General features: G+C 33.3%; 1 protein-coding gene across 1 annotated transcript in view; it reads left to right on the plus strand.

The window, feature by feature from the left end:
* The window catches only part of LOC104080313 (aspartyl/asparaginyl beta-hydroxylase-like), a gene marked incomplete at its 3' end in the record, with an annotated part of 30,312 nt that extends 14,291 nt beyond the window's left edge, over window positions 1-16,021 (plus strand). The window contains exons 5-11 of the mRNA XM_009582672.1: window positions 5,111-5,155; window positions 7,557-7,823; window positions 12,386-12,475; window positions 14,040-14,114; window positions 14,258-14,323; window positions 14,620-14,781; window positions 15,962-16,021. Of these exons, the coding sequence (XP_009580967.1) occupies window positions 5,111-5,155; window positions 7,557-7,823; window positions 12,386-12,475; window positions 14,040-14,114; window positions 14,258-14,323; window positions 14,620-14,781; window positions 15,962-16,021 (765 nt within the window). The remainder of the gene's footprint in view (window positions 1-5,110; window positions 5,156-7,556; window positions 7,824-12,385; window positions 12,476-14,039; window positions 14,115-14,257; window positions 14,324-14,619; window positions 14,782-15,961) is intronic.
* Between the last annotated feature and the right edge of the window lie 163 nt (window positions 16,022-16,184).

Consider the following 16,184-nt stretch of genomic DNA (forward strand, 5'->3'; position numbering starts at 1 on the left):
GCTGTGGCATCTTTGCCTTCTGATACTATTTTAAAATAATTATTTCAGAAGGCAAAGCTGCTGTTTTCTACCTACACCTTTTGGTTTGAGAATTTAAAATTGGAGCAAATTAGTAGCAAACCATGTTTTTAATAAGGAAAATACATTGTTCAAGTGATAGGAACTTCCTAGGTTTTGTAGCTAGTAAAGAATGAAAATTTAGTGATTTTATGTCAAATTGAACACAGAGCTTTCATTTTCATATTCCTTACAGGTCACTTATATTAAATTTTACAGAGCTGCAGAAGTAAATGTCTGTGACTAAAGTTGTAGTCTTCCAGTTTGGCCATCAGTTTTAGAAATGTGCAGGATGTTTTGCTTTGCCATTTTCTAGTGTTGGTAAATGTTTGATATTTTAACTGCCAGTCTTCAGCAGACATTTACAACCTTCAAACAAAATGCTGCATTAAACTTTGTAGCATAAGCTCTTGCTTGCTTTGTTGTGATACTAATGTAAAGAAATTGTAGGGGGAAAAAACCTTAATACCCATATATCTGAAATGGCTGAGAACTTACGGAAGGTTTGAACCCCAGATTTCTGTGACCACCTTCAACAATATTTAATTTGAAAGTAAAACAGTGTTTTATATGGGGGGGATGGGGGAGAAATCACAATGCTCATATAGAATAACTTAGAATTGAATAGAATAAAAAGAAAATTGTTTGCATATCTGTTGACATTCTTATTGCAACAACTTTTTTTCTTCAAAAAATGAGCTTTTTTGAGAGCATGTTCAATCTTTCACTCATGAAATTTGATTCAAGGTCAGTGAATAAGTCTTACCACCTGTAGGTTTCATTTTATGGTAATTTTGCATTATTAGTTAGTCTCCATTGACTGGCCTTAGAAGAAACTGATTTTTTGTAACAGTTATTCATATAGGTTACAGTTGGATGGAGGGGTAAAAGACAAATGCATTGAAGCATTAGAAGTATTTTCGTTTCATTTCATAGTAGTTAATGGTCAAATGGCAGAAAAAAACACCTATATTGTAAACATGATTTGATTAGTATTTGAGTGCTGGGGAACGCTGTTGCATACAGTTCAGTCATTTTGGACAGATGCATACTCTTTTCCCTATTCAGTTGCTATCAGTTAAGCAGCTATTGTAATGATGGCACAGCAGCATGAAATACATTAAATGCTGTCTTTCGTATGGTCAGTTAGGATGGATTCCTAAAGATGAGGCTAATATAGGCAAGACTTGCTTGTTGGTTTCTTATATCTTATCATACAAGATGCAACATATGCACCTGTGACTTCAGAAAGTGCTTTCTGCCTTGAGTCTCTGATTTGAATTTTTCTTCTAAAATTAGGCAATTAAATAAGCAAGAGATATTAAAGCAACTTACTGAGAATGTATTGAGAGTTTTTTGTTTTGTGTTTTTTTTATGCTAGTTGTATGAATTAAAAAAGCTCTCTTGCATTTGGGAGGGTTACAGGCTGTGGTATGCCTGGCAATCTGCATACAGGTAATGAGTTCAGTTTAAGGTAAGTGGGTGCTAGCCTTCTGCCATTAAGCTATTTTGTTTAACAGAAGACCTTGTATATCCAATGTAGCATATTATAAATGCAGAATAATAGTAATAATTATGTGCAGGTGCATATGCAAACAATCATAGCTTTTTCTGACTTGCAGTTCTGCTGGAGAAGGAAAACAAAAAGGAGAGAAAAAAGGTTAATAATGGTTTTGTCTTACAGATTTGTATTTCCTTTTTTAGTTCTGCAATTTTAACATCTTTTACTAATTTTCTGTGTGGTGAAGGAGGTTTTTGATGGGACCTCATGAATTAAGGCAAGAGTCTGAACACAAGCCCTAATGTTTAAAGCTTGACACTTTCTGTTCTGTTATCCAGGCTTTGCACAAATTGCAGAAGGGTAGCAAGTTCTGTCTGTCAGCTGCTTAGTGCTAACCTTGACCGTATGCTTTCTGTGGTAAATGTGAAGTAGTCTCTTCCTTTTTCACATGTAAGTGGATAAACCACCTTAATTAGTTTACATTTGTTGCATGATGCTGCAGGTTAAAAGGGTTTATGCAGGTAAATGTTGTGGTGAAATTGATTTATAGGAATTTTTTCATGTGGCAAAGCCATTAGTGTAGCAAGGATATTAACGTTTTCAGTATTATGAAATGAATAATATAAAATCTGCATATGCAAGAATAAACTTCAGGTTTCTCAAGATATTATGAGAATATTATCTGTCACATCTGTGAAACTGCTCAAAAAGACTGAGTGCTTTGCGTTATCTATTATTTTTGTTTTGCAATGCTTATCTTTCTACATAAAAATAGTATCTCATATTTTTCTTTTGATGCTGAAATTCTAAAGCTGTGCTCTCACTTGGAGGTTCTTTTTGTGGAGGTTGTTCTTGAAGATTTTTATGAGAAAAATAGAGGAAACAACTGGAATTTGTTGCAGAATTAGAATGCTTTCTAATATTCTGTTTCAAAGAATCAGTTAAGATACTGTTATCTACCATTAAGCATTATGTAAAAATAACCACTTTGACATGAATATTTAAATTTTAGTATGACTGTTTAAAGCAGCTCTTTGGAAAATATTGGAAACCTATCCAGCTATGTTAACTTTGAAGTCTTCTTTTTAATTCACTGACTCCAATAGTAGCCATTTCTGACATTCCCTTATAATCATGTGCGTGGTTATAAATTCTATATTTCTTTTTGTATTGCCAGCACTGGACATGTATAAGGTAGGACTGAGTAGAAAAAAGAAGGAATTTAAACTTGCTCAAAAAAAGTGTGAAGGCACTTGAATTGGAACTTAGAGTAGGGGTCCACAAGTTCAGTTACATGATTCATAGAATTCTGGACACTGGTTTGTGTGCCCCAAGGCTGTAAGAGCCTAAGTCTTTGCCAACGCGTTTACTTAGATGCCAGATTTTATCACATGCCACAAGATACTGCTATCTTGGAAAAGTGAAGTGTTTGCACCCGTGTCTTGCTTCAGCTTGTTTGTGGTTTACAAATGAGACTTCCCTGTGCTGTAGCCATTGTAGGGACCCCGTCCAGGCAGAAATCAAAATGCAGCAGGATTTCTGTCTTGGGATTATTACATAATATTAAGATGTTGAAATATATTATTCTACATACTTTTCCTGTAAATGGGTCTGTTCATAATATGTTAAACTGTACCTGATTTACGGAATTATGTCATGCATTGATAATTTGCTGAGAATCTTAACACTATTCATTGTATAAAAGCAGATTGAAACAAATTACTGCTTGTCTGAATATTTAAAAAGTGAAATAATAATAATCAGTGAACAAGGTATTTTGTAATCTTTCAATGTAGTGCATATACTTTTATGTAAAAACAATTTCAATTATCTGTATGATAATCTTTGTGTATACAGGTCTTTGTAAAATTTTCTGTTTTCCCTGTCAAGACATGCTTATAAGAGAGTATCTTAAAATATCCAGTAATATTTGATTTTACTATGAGAAGAGGGGAGGAGCTAGAAATTTAAATATGGCTTTGTGCAACTTTGCAAAGTACCTTTTATTATTTGTATTTTCATTGATGCTGGAATATAACAAAGTTGGAGTCTGTTCTTCCTTTTATATGAGAAAATTGTTTACTTACTGTTCCACACACTGCTTAGAAGTAATAAGATTGAATAATGAATTTAGTAAAGTTACAACTCTGGACTTCAGCAATGATGGTAATTGTGAGGGAAGAGCTTAAAAAGGCTTTCATATGACTTTGTAAGGAAACTGATCTAAAAATTGTATTTTTACCTGGCTAACCCATTTTTAAGAAATTTTGGCCATAATGTCAATGCTTGATACTTTGAAAACATCTAAGATAGAAATTAGATGCAAGTTGATTACAATGACTTTAATGGCTACATTCTTTAAATTTATGCATTTTTTTTTAGTGTAGAATATGGGGATTTTGTTTGTTTTGTTTTTTTAAGAATAAACGTTGAGGTATATTGACACAGTTTGGGTAGTTATTAATTGTTTTCTGGAAACCTAAGCTTGAGGTTCAGATGTCCAATGTAGGCACTTTATATGTCTGAATGAGAAGCCTAATGTTGAGACATGGGAATATCTCTTCTAGTTTACTAAGATTATGTATGAGTTTTAAAAATGTATTTGCCATAACTTTTCTTAACTTTCTAGTTGGTTTTTGGGTAGCAATGCACATGATTTCTGTGGTTAAGGTAGTTGTATTTATGGGGTTTAGGTCTTAATCCACAGCAGCATGATGGTGATAATCTAATCTCTTTTTATGGTATTAGAAAGATGAGGCTAGTTATTATTTGTATTTTGGGGAAGGCTTTTGCCTTCATGCCTCCTGTGGAACTCTAGGTATAAAGCACAATCAAGATGCTGAATGACCTCAATTTCTGTTAGGTACAATGGGGAAAGAGGGCAGCACCTGATTTGGGAGAGTAAGGTTTATTTTTTTAATAAAAGTCTTAAGTCTTAAATAGTCTTAAGTAAAGCAGTCTTAAGTAAAGCATTTCATTTCATTGAAATGAAATGGCAACTGCTTTTTGGAATATGAGCAATACCTTTGCCAAAACATGTATTCCATTGGATAAAGAAACATAGATTGTAATTCATTGTAAGAAAATACTCAATTTATATAATCTGCAGTACATCGGTGCTTGAAGATCTTTTGGGTTAATATGTTAATTAAATATTTATAAAATTGTACAGAAATATAAGTTAATGGGTTTGAGAGAGAACTGGCACAATATATAGAGAAATCAGCTGGGATATTCATCATAATTATGTGGCATCATGCTGTCTGGAGAGAACTGAGATAGCTCTAAGAAGTTACGAAGCATCTCAAGTAGCATGCATCTGGTAATGTGGTACTTTTCTTGAATTAATTAGTCTTCCATCTCAGCACTTGTGGTGGTCTTGTTACTGAAGATGCTTTATTCTTAATGAGTTAACATTTGGTATCTCTCCATAGCATTGCAGTGTGCTATGTAAAGATAACTTTTTACGTGGCATGGCAGATTGGAAAATTTTATGTCATGTTGAACATCACAGATATGTTCATAACCTGTTTCCATTTTGCAAAAAATCAGGTGAGGAACCAGGAGGGGTAGCCAAGAAAAAAACTAAAGTCAAAGGTATTTTTAATGTTCTTTTTCTTGTGGAACTTTGTGCAGATAATGATGTCTGAAATGCATGCGCATTGCAAATACAGATTGCAGGTTATAATAATGTTTACTAATACTAGCTATGTTGGCTAAGTGTGGTCTAATGTGCAGCAAACTATTATCCTCCCCATATTTGAGTAAGTGTTTTTTTTTTTACTACCGACTGTAACTTAATGGCAATGCGAGTGCTTTCCTAACTAGAGATTATATTTTGTTTGTGCAAATTTTTTTACAACAGTTGTCTCGTTTGGATTGTAAGTAGTTTATGTTAACTTCATATTCTGCATGTTTAAAAAAAAAAAAAGTTCTGATATATATGCAGATTTTGGTCTGTGTGAAATCTTCCTTTAGTTATCTTCCATGAATTCATGATACTATTACTATATTGTAATTGGACTTGAGCACCTTAATTTCTGCTTAAGTCTGTACTTAAGTAGTTTCATCTATTTCTTATGGAAGGAGAAATTTAGGTAAAGTTCAGTAACTTCCCCTTTAATATTATTTGCAGGATTGATTGCAGTGATGATACTTATAAATTTTCCGAAAGCTTAAAGTAGGATAGCTCGCAACTGATTTATGCCACATATTTATTTATAATTATATAGCTGTATGAACAGGACATAAACAGGTCTAAATGTCTTCAGTGCAACAGGGAGACTAAAAAAGCTAATCAGCCTCAGCAAAACAGCAAGCTACCAGAGGTACTTCAGGTGCTTAACTTTTTAGATGTTTTCTCAGTTATCTCCACACAGCATGGTGCTATGTAAAGAACACAGTCTCTCTGTTGCATTAAAAACACTTAGACTTTAATGTGTTTTTTCTAGCAGTGTGTGAAAAATGCACGCTGTTTGTAATACAAAGTCTCATTAGGAAAAAAGTGCATTTGTTGAGGGAAGCTCTCATGCTCATATGAATGTGACTTTTCTTAGCATCTTGCATGCAAGTTGAAATTTTTAGCATTTGTTCCACATTGTGCTTGGTATGACTTGCTCGCAAATTGTGTGTTCCCAGAGTGTAATAAATGCCATTTAACAATTCATTGCTGAGTTTTGGATTATTTTTCAATGTTAGATATGAGAATGAGGAAATGGTATGATATATTTCAAATGCTTTATGCCAAAAAAACAGTTGGAAGGAATCGTGATGTTAATCCTTTTAGACTGATTGTGTGATTAAATTGTTCACTGGCAGAAATGTTACACAGCAGTTAGAAGCAGATGTTACAGGAGGAACGTTGTCACTTGCCTGCTTTTTACCTCAATAGACTGCAGTTTCTCTCAAAAGTCTGAATAAAAATAGAGCTGTTGTATTTTATATATAAAAGCTTTATTGCTTTTTTAATAATGTGGGAGTATTAATTTTAAATACAAATACTGCATACAGGGATTTAATGGAAAAAAATTATAAATTTTATTGAGTTAAAAATTCCTTATTCTGGAGAATGCTGCTGGTACTGACAATGTTTTTCGAAACTGGGGGCAAAGTGGAAGTAAATATATAACATTTAAATTTCAAGGATGCTGTTCTGACTGTTCTTCTGATATATTATCTAGATACCATGTCACAGCCAAATGTGAATTGAAATAGAGAAAATAAGCACAAGAGGTACAACTCCAAAAGTAAAACAAACAAAAAAGTATTACTAATAACGCTACATATGGAAAAGCAAAAGTGTAAGAATTAATTTACAATTGTTACTTTGATTTCACTGAATATGGTCAAACCAAGTTAACTTTTTTGGAGTTGATTTAATTCACCAGGACATTGCTGTTTCTTCTTAATTATGGTATAGTTATTTCTTATTTTTGTAAAACATATACTTAAGATACATTTTTAAGTCTTGGCCTAATCTGAGGTAACAATGTCAGTAAAATGTTGTAGTATATACATTTGTGTTGTTATAACACTTTCATTTGTAGTTTTAGGAAGTCAAGAAAATTGTGGAAAAAAATTATTTTGGTGATGCTCTTGACATTTCTAGATCCTACAATGGTCATACTGTTGTCAAAGATTCAAAATGTACTGTGATTTTCATGCTCACAGACTAAACTGTTCTTAGCATTCTGCAGAAGTTAGCTAATGGTAAGATAATAGAGGCATGGTTTTCACTAGATTAATGCTTTATTTGGATGCAGTTTCAGTAAGCTAAGGTTATTGGCTGGCTGCATGGTGTGAGATACTGCTAAAAGTCAGAACTAATTTGTTTAAATGGCTTAAAGCTTAAATAGTTAATTATACAAGTTTAAATTGGCTTCTAACTAACGTTAAGTAAGAATTCAATGAAAGCTTTTAGATAGTTGCTCATGTTTTCTGATCTAAGAATGGTTCTCTTATTGAACATTTCCTCTTTTTTAAATGAAAAACTAAAAAGTAAAAGAAGCAATTAAAGAACCGCTCAAGAAATTAAAGGAGAAACAGGAATCCAAGAAGGAGGAAATCAAAGATGAGGAAGGAAAAAAGAAAGCCAGGAAAGGAAAAGATGCTACTGATCGAAAGGACAAGAAAGCTGTTGATATGAATAAATTAAAGAAAGATTCTGACAAGGCTAAAAGAGACAGAGGAAAGGAAAAGGAAAAAAGCCTAGACAAAAATGTGAAATCCAAGGAGGCTACAAAAAAATCAGCCAGTGAAAAAGATGGTACTATTCAGGTGGGAAAAGACAAAGAAACAAAAAAGGTAGTTAAAAACCCATCCAAGGAAGACAAGAAAGAAAAGAAATAAACAGAGTTCTGGTTGTGCTAATGAGGAACAGACCTCAAGAATGAGAAATTCAGCATGTTTATATGAATGTGGTGAATATGGCAATAAGGAGATAATGTTTTCTGGAAATGAGTGTGAACAAAGGCTATATGTAATAATTTTTTGAAAACTTAAGCGTGTACTGGCATTGTAAACAAAAGCAAAAATGTCTCTGTGAAACTCAAATATGTACATATGTTAATATGACTGACTAACAAAGTGTATTGAAAACAGAAATATCAAATTGATGCTCATGACTTCAAGCATACTGTAAATCTGATTTTGTTGGTTTTTTCCCCTTTCTTTGTTTCCCTGTATTAAAATGCTATTTTCTTGATGTGAGGATGAAAGTGTGATGTTGTATATCAAATGCAAGTTTAAAAGCAATATTAAGAGGATTATCTGGACACATATAGTGGAAACTCACAAAAAAAAAATTTCTGTTTCACAAAAACAACCAAGAGGCGCATTAATAGAACGTATTGTCATAGGAATTTAGCATATAAATGTAAATTATTCCCTCCTAAACATTTTTTCCCCTAAGTACACTGAGAAAACTTTTATACACAAACACTCAAACCAACTTCAGTGTTGCGTTTACTTATGAGACTTCAGTGTATACTCAACCAAAGTGTTGCAAAATGTTTGTTTATTGATCCTGTGACAATATGTTCTGCTTTTCTTCCTTCCTTTCTTTCCTTCTTTCTTTATTTTTTAGCTATCTTTAGGTCTGAAAACTTGATTCACTGTCACTTTTCAGTTTACTGTGTCCTGATTTTTCCAGAGTTTTCCAAGCTTCTGGTAATGAATACTTCTGAAAATTAGGCCACCTGTTTCACCATTAATGGGTATTGTTGGATTCCAATCACATTTTAAGAAGTGATATGCTACTACTACTGTATTCTGGTTGAACTTGATTAGAGAACAGCTTGTGTATTTTTACAACTATTATTTTCTTCAAGCAAGTACGTGATACTTCTGTAAGCAAGCTCCTGTGTTAGTTTGCTCTTACGGCTTCTGTATTTTTAGCACTGATGAATCATTTATCCAGCAGTCTCATTAGAATAAACAAAGTTACAAAACATTTCGTCAGAGATATTTCAGTATGTTATTGAATCTATACTTGCTTTCAAGTTTACATAGAAAAGGATGTTTTCTAATTTTACTAGACAAATAGTATCGCTTAGTATGTTGAAATATTAATTGCACAATAAAACTACACAAGATTCAGAACAAAATTTGTAATGAAAGTTGAAGATTTATTATTGTAATACTGCAGTATTGTTTTAAAGGAAACAAAACTAAGGAGTGAAATTGAGCATGAGTATATGCATGTGGGTGGTAGTGTAAAATTAAGTCCTGAAGGTTGATTCTGTGGTTTTGCTCAAATTTTGTGTATAACAGTTGGCAATACACTTATCTGAGACTTTCAATGCAGCACATAGGTGTCTCTGTAAGATGCTTTGATCCCTAGACGTATAAGATGCGGTAATAGGGTAAGATACGATCTGGTTGGGGTTGGTTTGTTTTTTCTTTTTTGCCTTTTTTTTTTTCTTCCCCCATTAGAGGAAACTTATGAAAAATAGTTCAAATGAAAGCCATAGAAAATAGTGCAGTAGCTTAAAGTTCTAGCTGTGATAATTAACAGAGGTTATATACTGAGATATTTTCTAAATATTTATGTATGTGTGAAGAAGGAGGGAAAAGATGTGTGCATTATGAACATTGTAGTGCTTAGCAAAATACGTGACAGAATGAAAATCGAATAAATGCACTTGCATAACGAGCATTCCCTTTTAGGTTTCGGTAATTGTAGACCTGTTTATTCATCTTTGCTCTGATAGGTGTTAAGATACATATTTGATAGAGGAGCACTCAGTGGTGTAGTGCACATCACTTTTTATTTTCTCCCCTAATGTGACAGAAGTTGTAACTGTCTGGGAGTGAAATTTGGAATGAGTTGCCTTTCTGATTAACATATTATTGTATCTATGACCCAAAGTTTATCTGGTTCTAGAAAAGTTCGGGGTTTTTCCCAAAGAATGTTTTATTTGAGCAGCACTCCAAGCTATACAGATAGCCACACAATAAAATGAGATTTTTGCCCCAGAGATCTATTTTGCTGTTGTATATCCCTACGAAATATTATTGTCATTCAACTTAACATGGCGAGTTACCACATAAGCTCAAAAAATGCACCACACAAATGAAAACGGAGTGCAACTTTATTTTGATAGAAAGATGAGAGAAAATAGTGTCTTGCAAAAAGTAAATGACTTAACATATTACATACTCAACAGGATTGAATAGGAATCAGTGATAAACATGTGATAGATGTGTATAAAAAGCTTGAAAGCAAAGTTGAGAAATGTGCAAGGAAAACAAAGGAATACTCTTGCTAGTCCCTTCTTTCCTTTTACACACCCTAAGTGCTTGTTGGCTGTGAAGTATTGAATGTCTTTTGAAATACTTTGAATCCATTTATTGTTTATGAAACAGAGCAAGTGGTTGTCAGGAATTGGAGATGTGAGCTATCAGAGGATATGAGGACTTATTTAAAGAGATGTATATGTAAGGAAGGTGAACTGTATTTGTGAAAGCAGGGTCACTGTGTCTACACTTTCAGATTCTGAGGTGTGAGACAGTGGCTAATATAAGTAACTGGTTTTATCTCCATATGTAGTTAAAGATGACTTTAGGAGGAAGAAGTAGTAACTACTTACTCTTGTAGCCATTAAAATTACTGAAGTAAAAGGTGAATGTAAGTCTTAATAATATTTTTTTAATATTTCAGGGGTTTTTTAATGACACAGAAGAAAATTGGCAAAAAATGAAGTGTAAATTTGGCTTTTTTCTTCTAGCTTCTGATCTTGACTCCATAGTAGTGGACTCCTAGGTACAGTACTTTTAGATACAGCCTAACTACTTATCTTCATGTAATTTAACTAAAACAAAAAGGTGTAAGTAGGATTAATTCTGTTATTCCTGTTCCTACTACTTATATGGGGTAATGGAATAAATATATGTTTTTCTCATGATGCATAAAATAATAAAATCTTTCTAGTTTACACAAAGTTGTTTTGAGGCACACTACTCCTATTTATATTGAGATATGTTTGACTCCAGTAGAAACCTGGTAATTATTTTTTTTAAACTTTACTGACTCAAAATATAATACTTATATTATTCCACTCGAAGTTACTTTAACAAGACTGTTAGCAATACAGGAGTGTTCATTATAGTGTAGCCTCTGCTTTCTTCAATATTATTTTTCTGTTGATTTCTGGGCATACAGCTCTTGAGAAAGTTTGTTTTGGGCAGTGTGTGTGTTTATTTAAGAAGGTAGTTTTATCTTAATTGACCTTGGAACTTATATTTAAATATGAACCTAGGAAAAATGATGTAGGATTATAGGAGAATTCCATTTAGAAGGGACTTCAGGAGATCCTTGTTCCAACATCCTGCTCAAAACAGGGTCATCTCAGAGGTATGACTAGGTTACGCTGGCCGTTATCTGGTGCGGTCTTTAAAACCTCTGAGGATGGGGATGCACAATCTCTCTGTGCAGCCTTTTCCACTGGTTTGACTGTCCTCATGGTGGGGTATGTGTGTGGGTGCGTGTGTGCGTGAAGTTTTTCTTATATCCAGTCTGAACCTCTCTTAAGTCTTGCTTGAATCCTTTGTGAAGGATAGTTGAGAGGAGGATTAGGCTAATACCAATACATTCTTTCTTGAGGATGTGGTGTCTTAAGATGTGGCATAATCTTTCAAGGCTATGGATTATCTTTATCTCTTACTGTGGTGTTGATCATTGCTGTTACTGGTTGCTTTCTTTTCATTGTGTTTTGATCTAGAAAGTCTCTGTGGTATAGATAGTAAGCATCTTAGTCGTGAAATTCCATCAGTCGTACTTTTTCTGTAGTAATTTAGTTGTCAAAAGAAACTGGAGATTGAGGTTACCTTATTTTGAAGAAACTACAGTTCTCTTCTTCAGATCTTCTAAGATTTAACATATGAATTTAAAATACCTCTTCTCATTCTGAGCAGCATGTTATAAAGTTCAAATTAGTTCTTCATAAAACCTATAAAATTGATCATGTGAAGCACTTTTTGCCCAAAGAGAAAAACCTGCTGCCTATTTTTCTTCTGGGTGCTGAGTAAATGTTGAGAATAGCATAGTCATGTGTTCAGTTACTTTAAAGTAAAGGCAAGTACTTAAATTTCTGTCCCTTTTTTCCCCCCTCATTGTATGTTTGTCTTCAAAACATGTTTACTATTTGAATACACTTTAGTCTTTGTATATGTCACTGTATATCAGGACAGCCCTGTAATTGTGATTAATTGTTTGAATACGTTTTGGAGAGTTTAACATCAATTAATTTAATTGAAACAACTTTCTTAGTTTATAATTGAATCAGATCAAAAAAACCGTAAAGTTAACTTTATAACTGAAAAATGCAGGCCTTAAAGAAAGATCTGTCCCAGCACAGCCAACATCACCAGAATCTGAGGAGACCATCCAGCCTGCTGAGAAGTCATATGTTGAATCAGGTAAGGCCTTTAGTAAACCGTAGGGGAAACAAAAGACGTGATGCTTCATATGAATTATAATTCTGTTTCCTCAGCATGCAAACTCATTGTGTTATTTCTTTGGGTAGAAAAATAAATCTTTCCTTGATTTTGTGTTGCTTATCCACTACAGTTTATTTAACGGAAATCACTGTTGATAACTTTATATAAATCAATGACCATGAAAAGTTCATAATTTAAATGTATAGAAGGCACTCTTGTCAGCTCTCATGGTTACCATTGGAACCATATCATATCAGAATAACTTTCTGCTGATGTACAGTTCTGGTTTTGATACATATGCAACAGTATACCCAGTCAGAATAACAGCAGATTCTCCACCTAAAAAAAGTCCCAAACAAACAAAAAAAAATCCCACAAAAAAACCCAAACCCAACAACCCAAACAAAAAACAACAAACTTCATAAGGTTAATCAGATATTCACTTTTCCACTAAAACCAATAGTATATCATAAATACAGCTTCTAGTATTGAAAAAAATAATTTAAACATTTTAAAAGAGCCCCACAAGTATTAGTAAAATCTATTAGGTTCAACAGGAATTCAAGAGAAAATATTTTTACATGTCACATTCCAGATATGTGATTTGCGTTTTAGTGTTATTCAGAGAGTACTTTTTTTTTTCCTTTTCCTTGAAGAGGCTTATCCTACATCATGTTTATGTGAACCTAACACAATAACCCACAAATGTGGAGCATATGGTCAATAAAATGGAATATAGAATTTGTTTTAAAAGACTTGCATTATTTTTCTTGTTACCATGTATAAAATATATCAAGTTAAGATGTAATTTCTTTTTCTTTTTTTTTTCTTCCATAACTAAGATGATCCATTTTGGATCTTTATTTGAAAAATGCAGCTGATTTGGTTTTGTGTTGTTGAGTTACTCAATGTTAATTTCATAACATTTATATGAAGGTAACTCTTCATACAAATTCCTGTTATGTCCTGGGCTGGTGTGTTAGGTGACAATCGCTTGTCCCTGAAATGAGTTTGTGATTTATTCTGCTATGAATTGCCAGGAGAAGACCTTGATATTGTAATGTTAGTATCTATTTTCCCTGTTTATAAAACCAACAAAACCCCACTTCTGACAGTGACATTTTGTTGTCAAATATGGCATACTAGTGCTGCTGCCTAAATTGTAGGAAAGTAATGGATGAAAGTGTTAGTAAAATAATTACTTATAAGAGAATTCTTGGTTTGAATAGTTATTTGAAATTATTCATGTTACTGGCACTGAGAAAAAGATATGTGCAGAAAGTGCAGTGTAGATAGATTCTTCCAGTTCATCTTCAGAATGAATCTGATGTAACTGATGCAATACTTTCCATACTGGAGAGTAAGCAAAACCAAATTGTTTTTGTAATTGCATGAGTTGCAGAGGTTCACCAAGTCGATCACTACAGAACTTTATGAAATGGAATAAGAACTTTATGGAGGCTACCAAAAGCTGCAAACCTTGAGCTAATGTTTAGACTTTGCCTTTTGCACTTACCTTCACTGCAATTTATAATTCTTTTAGAGCACAAGAATGCTGACATAGAATTGGAAGAGGAAATTCGGTCTGTTCTTCATGAAGCTCTCCATTCCCAGCCTGGTAATGCCTTAACACTTAAAAATCACTGAAGAATTTATAAATACTGCCATAGGGTAGATGAATCTCAGAGTCTGGTTTTCGTATGCACTTAAAGTACTTTTGCCTGCACAAAACATTCTAATCTGTAATTTGTCATTTTCAAGAAAATTCAAAAGTTCAGTCACCAAATCCTAAAACTGCAGCCTCTTACCCCGAGGTTTTTGGCAGCGGTAGGTCAAATCAGTCAGTTGACAAAAACTTCCTCAAAATACTGTGTAGAGTGCAAGAATGGGTAAACAGAGATGGTTTTTACTGTGGTTTTCTCCACACTGGCAAGCACTGGCAAGTCAGTGCAGATACTTTGGGTTTATACTGCTGGAAGGTGCAGACAAGTCATCTGTCCCTCTCCCCGTCCCCTTTGGGGATTAGTTGAAAAACATAAAGGGTGTGCTGAAGACTGAATATGTGCTGCTAATAGAGTTTACCAAAGAGTAGCTATTCTCTAACAATCTGTATTATTGATTAGGAGAGAGACACGAAGATGTAGATGAAAGTATAAATGACCAGTGGCAAGTCAAGGAAGAAATACATGAAGAAACTTTTGAAGCTCCTACAACAGATGACTTGCTCAGAGAATTAGAGAATGAAATGCCAGAAGCATATGAGATACCAGACTCAGTTCAGAAAGGTATCTGAATGACTAAATATATTTAAAATTAAATTTTGCCAACAATAAGAACAGACAAATGGAAATATGTCTCATTAAAAACTTGACTTGTCATTTCTACTTGCGATAGAGACTTAGCAAATGTCAACCACAGCAAGTATTATTTAGCAAATAAATATTTCTTAAATCAAAATGGGATATTTTAATGCCATGTGTTTTGGAATCAGGTAACAATATATTATTGTTTACTTATTGCTATATTGGCTTTCAACCAAATGAATCTGTGCTCCAGGTATGCATATCTCCCTCAATAGAGGGACTTCTGTAATATCTGTATGGAGTCTGCGTTGGGACTTTCTGGTTTATTAAACTAAATTTTAAGAGTTTACTAGCACAGCCTTTTGTAGACAGACTTATTCTCACTCTACTTTCCTTCTAATGTGGCTCTCTAAGAGAATGTTATACATAAACTATATTGCAAGTCCTGCTGAGAACATAACATCGTTTAAAGAAGATGGTCATATCCTGCTGCCTTGGGGCATTGACAGGATGATAAAAATTGTAATCAAAATATTAAAGCATAATCTTATGATCTAAATACAATTTAGGGAAAAATATTTCTGAATGCTTTTTCTCTGCAGTACTGAAAATTTTACATATACCTTAATACCTCTTTGTGAAAAATTCATGACGTGGACGCCATCTAAAAGTTTCGATTGCTGGAAGTACACTGAGATTCTTTCTTCACAACTGAAGTAATTCTTTTCAGTCTGGGTCTATTATACCTCCTTGTTTCTGTATCTCTTTTATTCATCCACGGTGTAAGTTAAAGTAGGGGAATAGAGGAGAAATTCAAATTCCAGTTACTTTAAATCTTTAAAATTACTATTAAGAAGGCAAAGTGAATATGTTCTACTTTCTTTACGTTCACACAGAAATTTCCGTGGAGAGTCATCTTTTTTTAAGCAAATGTGTATAGAGTTTGTGTGTATACACATTCTCAGTATTATATATAAGAACAAAATTATAAATTTTATTCTTTCGATCCATATACATATCTTGCTGGCATTAGAAGAAATTTGCTTAGAATTTCTGCTTAGAAATTTGACTCTATTCTTACATAATATTCTGTTCTAGGGTTTGTGGTATCATGTATTCATTTAAAAAATTTAAAATTTGTAAATACTTATTTGTTTCTCAGATGCTGATCTTTTGGCAGATGATCTTGGAGCAATGGAGCCTGAACCATATGAAGCTCCAGGTATAATTTTGTTTTTCCAAACTTGGTAATATTGGTTTTCTGCCTAAATTTAGCAAATTATGTGAGAAAACAAAATAAAAGAGGTTAGACTGGTTTAGTAATATATAAATTTGAAAATGTTTTTTTCTCCAAACAACTGTTAGAATCATAGAATCATAGAATC

The sequence above is a fragment of the Fulmarus glacialis genome, unplaced genomic scaffold (genome assembly GCF_000690835.1).
Source record: "Fulmarus glacialis isolate BGI_N327 unplaced genomic scaffold, ASM69083v1 scaffold45217, whole genome shotgun sequence".
Taxonomy (NCBI): Eukaryota; Metazoa; Chordata; class Aves; order Procellariiformes; family Procellariidae; genus Fulmarus; species Fulmarus glacialis.